Source organism: Pteropus vampyrus, unplaced genomic scaffold, assembly GCF_000151845.1.
Source record: "Pteropus vampyrus isolate Shadow unplaced genomic scaffold, Pvam_2.0 Scaffold330, whole genome shotgun sequence".
Taxonomy (NCBI): Eukaryota; Metazoa; Chordata; class Mammalia; order Chiroptera; family Pteropodidae; genus Pteropus; species Pteropus vampyrus.
In genome coordinates, this window is record NW_011889111.1 from 992,058 (window position 1) to 994,198 (window position 2,141).

Sequence of the window (2,141 nt, forward strand, 5' to 3'; positions counted from 1 at the left end):
CCCCCCTAGATTTTTTCAGCTGATCTAACAGTCAAATCTACATGAGAAAGATTAACAGGAAGAAATAACCAAATTTAAGTGCATATATATGTACCCCACACACCTGCGAGCTTCAGAAATAAAAAGAGAAAGTGAGGTGTATGAGACAGTCAGAGCTAAGCGCCGATGGGGGCACGTCCAGCCCGTGGAGCAGTCCGGCAACAGTGTGCAGAGCTGCACTCGGAGGCCGTGGTCGGACACAGCGCCCCGCAGACGGCGCCCCACAGAGTGGTAGTTTGCAGCTTGTTCTTCTCCTAGGAGTCAGGCGGACACGTAGGAAGGTGTGTGAGCTGGCGGTGGATGAGGGAGGTGGCGCGTGAGAACGTCTGGGCCTGGGCACAGGCTGAACGGGGACACGCGCTTCACGCGGTGGGCCCAGGAGAGTGAGCCGTGAGCACTTCGCAGCGCGCACGGGTGGCGAAGGGGCCCCTGTGGTCTCCTGCTCTGCGGTCTCCTGCTTGATTTATTGCTCCCCTCTGTTTTCTTCTCGGAAGTCTGCATATTTACTAATAAATGTCAGCGGTATTTTCCATTTGTTATTAATATCGGTGTCAACAAGTAATTCTACCTAGAGTGCTAAGTAATTAATCAAAAAAGTTTCCCTCAAACATGCTGAAATTTATTGCAGTGATTTCAAGCAGCTCATGTGTGGTTATACTCACCATGCAGTTTAGTCCCATAACTACTATGACGCTAAGAGGGACAATAATAATAAGCTGTGGCTCATCCGAAAATGATGTCACGGGAACTGCGCTGGCTACCGATTCTCTAGTGACAAAGTGCTAAGTCTTTTCGGTATATGAATTCATAGAAATTCCTCTTAGGTTGGGCTCGTTCATAGGTCCAGATTCACATTTTCGTGTTTTTGGAGGAAAGAATATATCTTCAAGAATAATGGTAACCATCTGGATTTTTGTAAATGAAATGAATGTATTGACACTTTAGTCTCACCTGGAAACCTTCCAGTGTTCATTTATTGCTGACATCTTACTTGTTTTACTCATTCATGGCATAAATAATTAGTTGATTCTTTTATTTTGTGATTACCTAATGTAAACATGAATTTTTAAAATATTTTTACTTTTCAGAATATTTTTCTCAGCACTTGGGCGAGTATGAAAATGTACTAGCAGCACTTGAAGACCTGAATCTCTCCATCCTGAAGGCAATGAGCAAGACAAAAAAAGTAAGGAAATGTTGATGTTTGTTTGCTATAGAATCTCCCCTCTGAAAATATTTTTCATGAAAATCATACCTATTTTCGAATGTATCAAAAGTATACATTTGTTTTTATTACTGATTCTTTTTGTTCATATTAAATGAGCTGTTTTACTCATTCATAATACAGTTGTGAGGTGTCAGCATTCGGCTTCACGCAGAGAATGCCGAGCTAAGAGCTGTTCGAGCAGCTCTTCCCTGGCGGGGAAGCAGGTGTGTAAGCAGCAGCCCCCCATGGGGGAGCTGGTGGCACATCTGCTTCCTGCTGGAGGACGTGAGCCCCCAGCGATTAGAGACAGAGCGAGAACCAGTCCCTGGAGAGGCCGGTGCGTGGGCCTGTGTCGGGAGGGGCAGAGGGCGCACAAGGACATCAGGGTGGCCAGCGAGGCGGAAGTCAGAGCACCCGAGAGAGGGGCGAGGTGAGGGACCCTGGCGTGGTGGGGAGCGAGCGCGCCTCCCATCACGCCGTTGACAGACCTGAGGCTTTGGGCCTGTGTCCTCAACGCAGGCTAGTCAGCCCCCGGTTTAAGGAGAGCTTCGAAAACTCATGCAGCCCTTGGAAAAGACGATACCAGGGCTATCTCGGAGGTGGGGTGGAGGGCTCGGAAGGCGGAACCAGGAGGGTAGGGGAGGGGGCTAGTTCACGGATCCAGGTGGTCAGGACGCATTGGCAGAAGCTATGGAGAAAAATAAATGAACGCAAACATGTCTGCGAGCCTGTCGCTGGAGCTTGGAGGACAGCGTGCAGGATGGGAGCAGCAAGCATCCAGGACCAACTCTGGTCTTTAGCACTGACCCTTAAAAATGTATTCGATCCATATAATCAGACCGCTTAATCAGGGATAAGGTCTGTGATTTAAAAAAACAGAAAGAAATGGTCAAAA

At 47.8% G+C, this 2,141-nt stretch overlaps 1 protein-coding gene across 1 annotated transcript in view; it reads left to right on the forward strand.

Annotated features, from left to right (window-relative positions):
- The window catches only part of NECAB1 (N-terminal EF-hand calcium binding protein 1), a 59,584-nt gene that overhangs the window by 21,392 nt on the left and 36,051 nt on the right, over positions 1–2,141 (forward strand). The window contains exon 3 of the mRNA XM_023522092.1: positions 1,128–1,225. Coding sequence (XP_023377860.1) covers positions 1,128–1,225 — 98 coding nt within the window. The remainder of the gene's footprint in view (positions 1–1,127; positions 1,226–2,141) is intronic.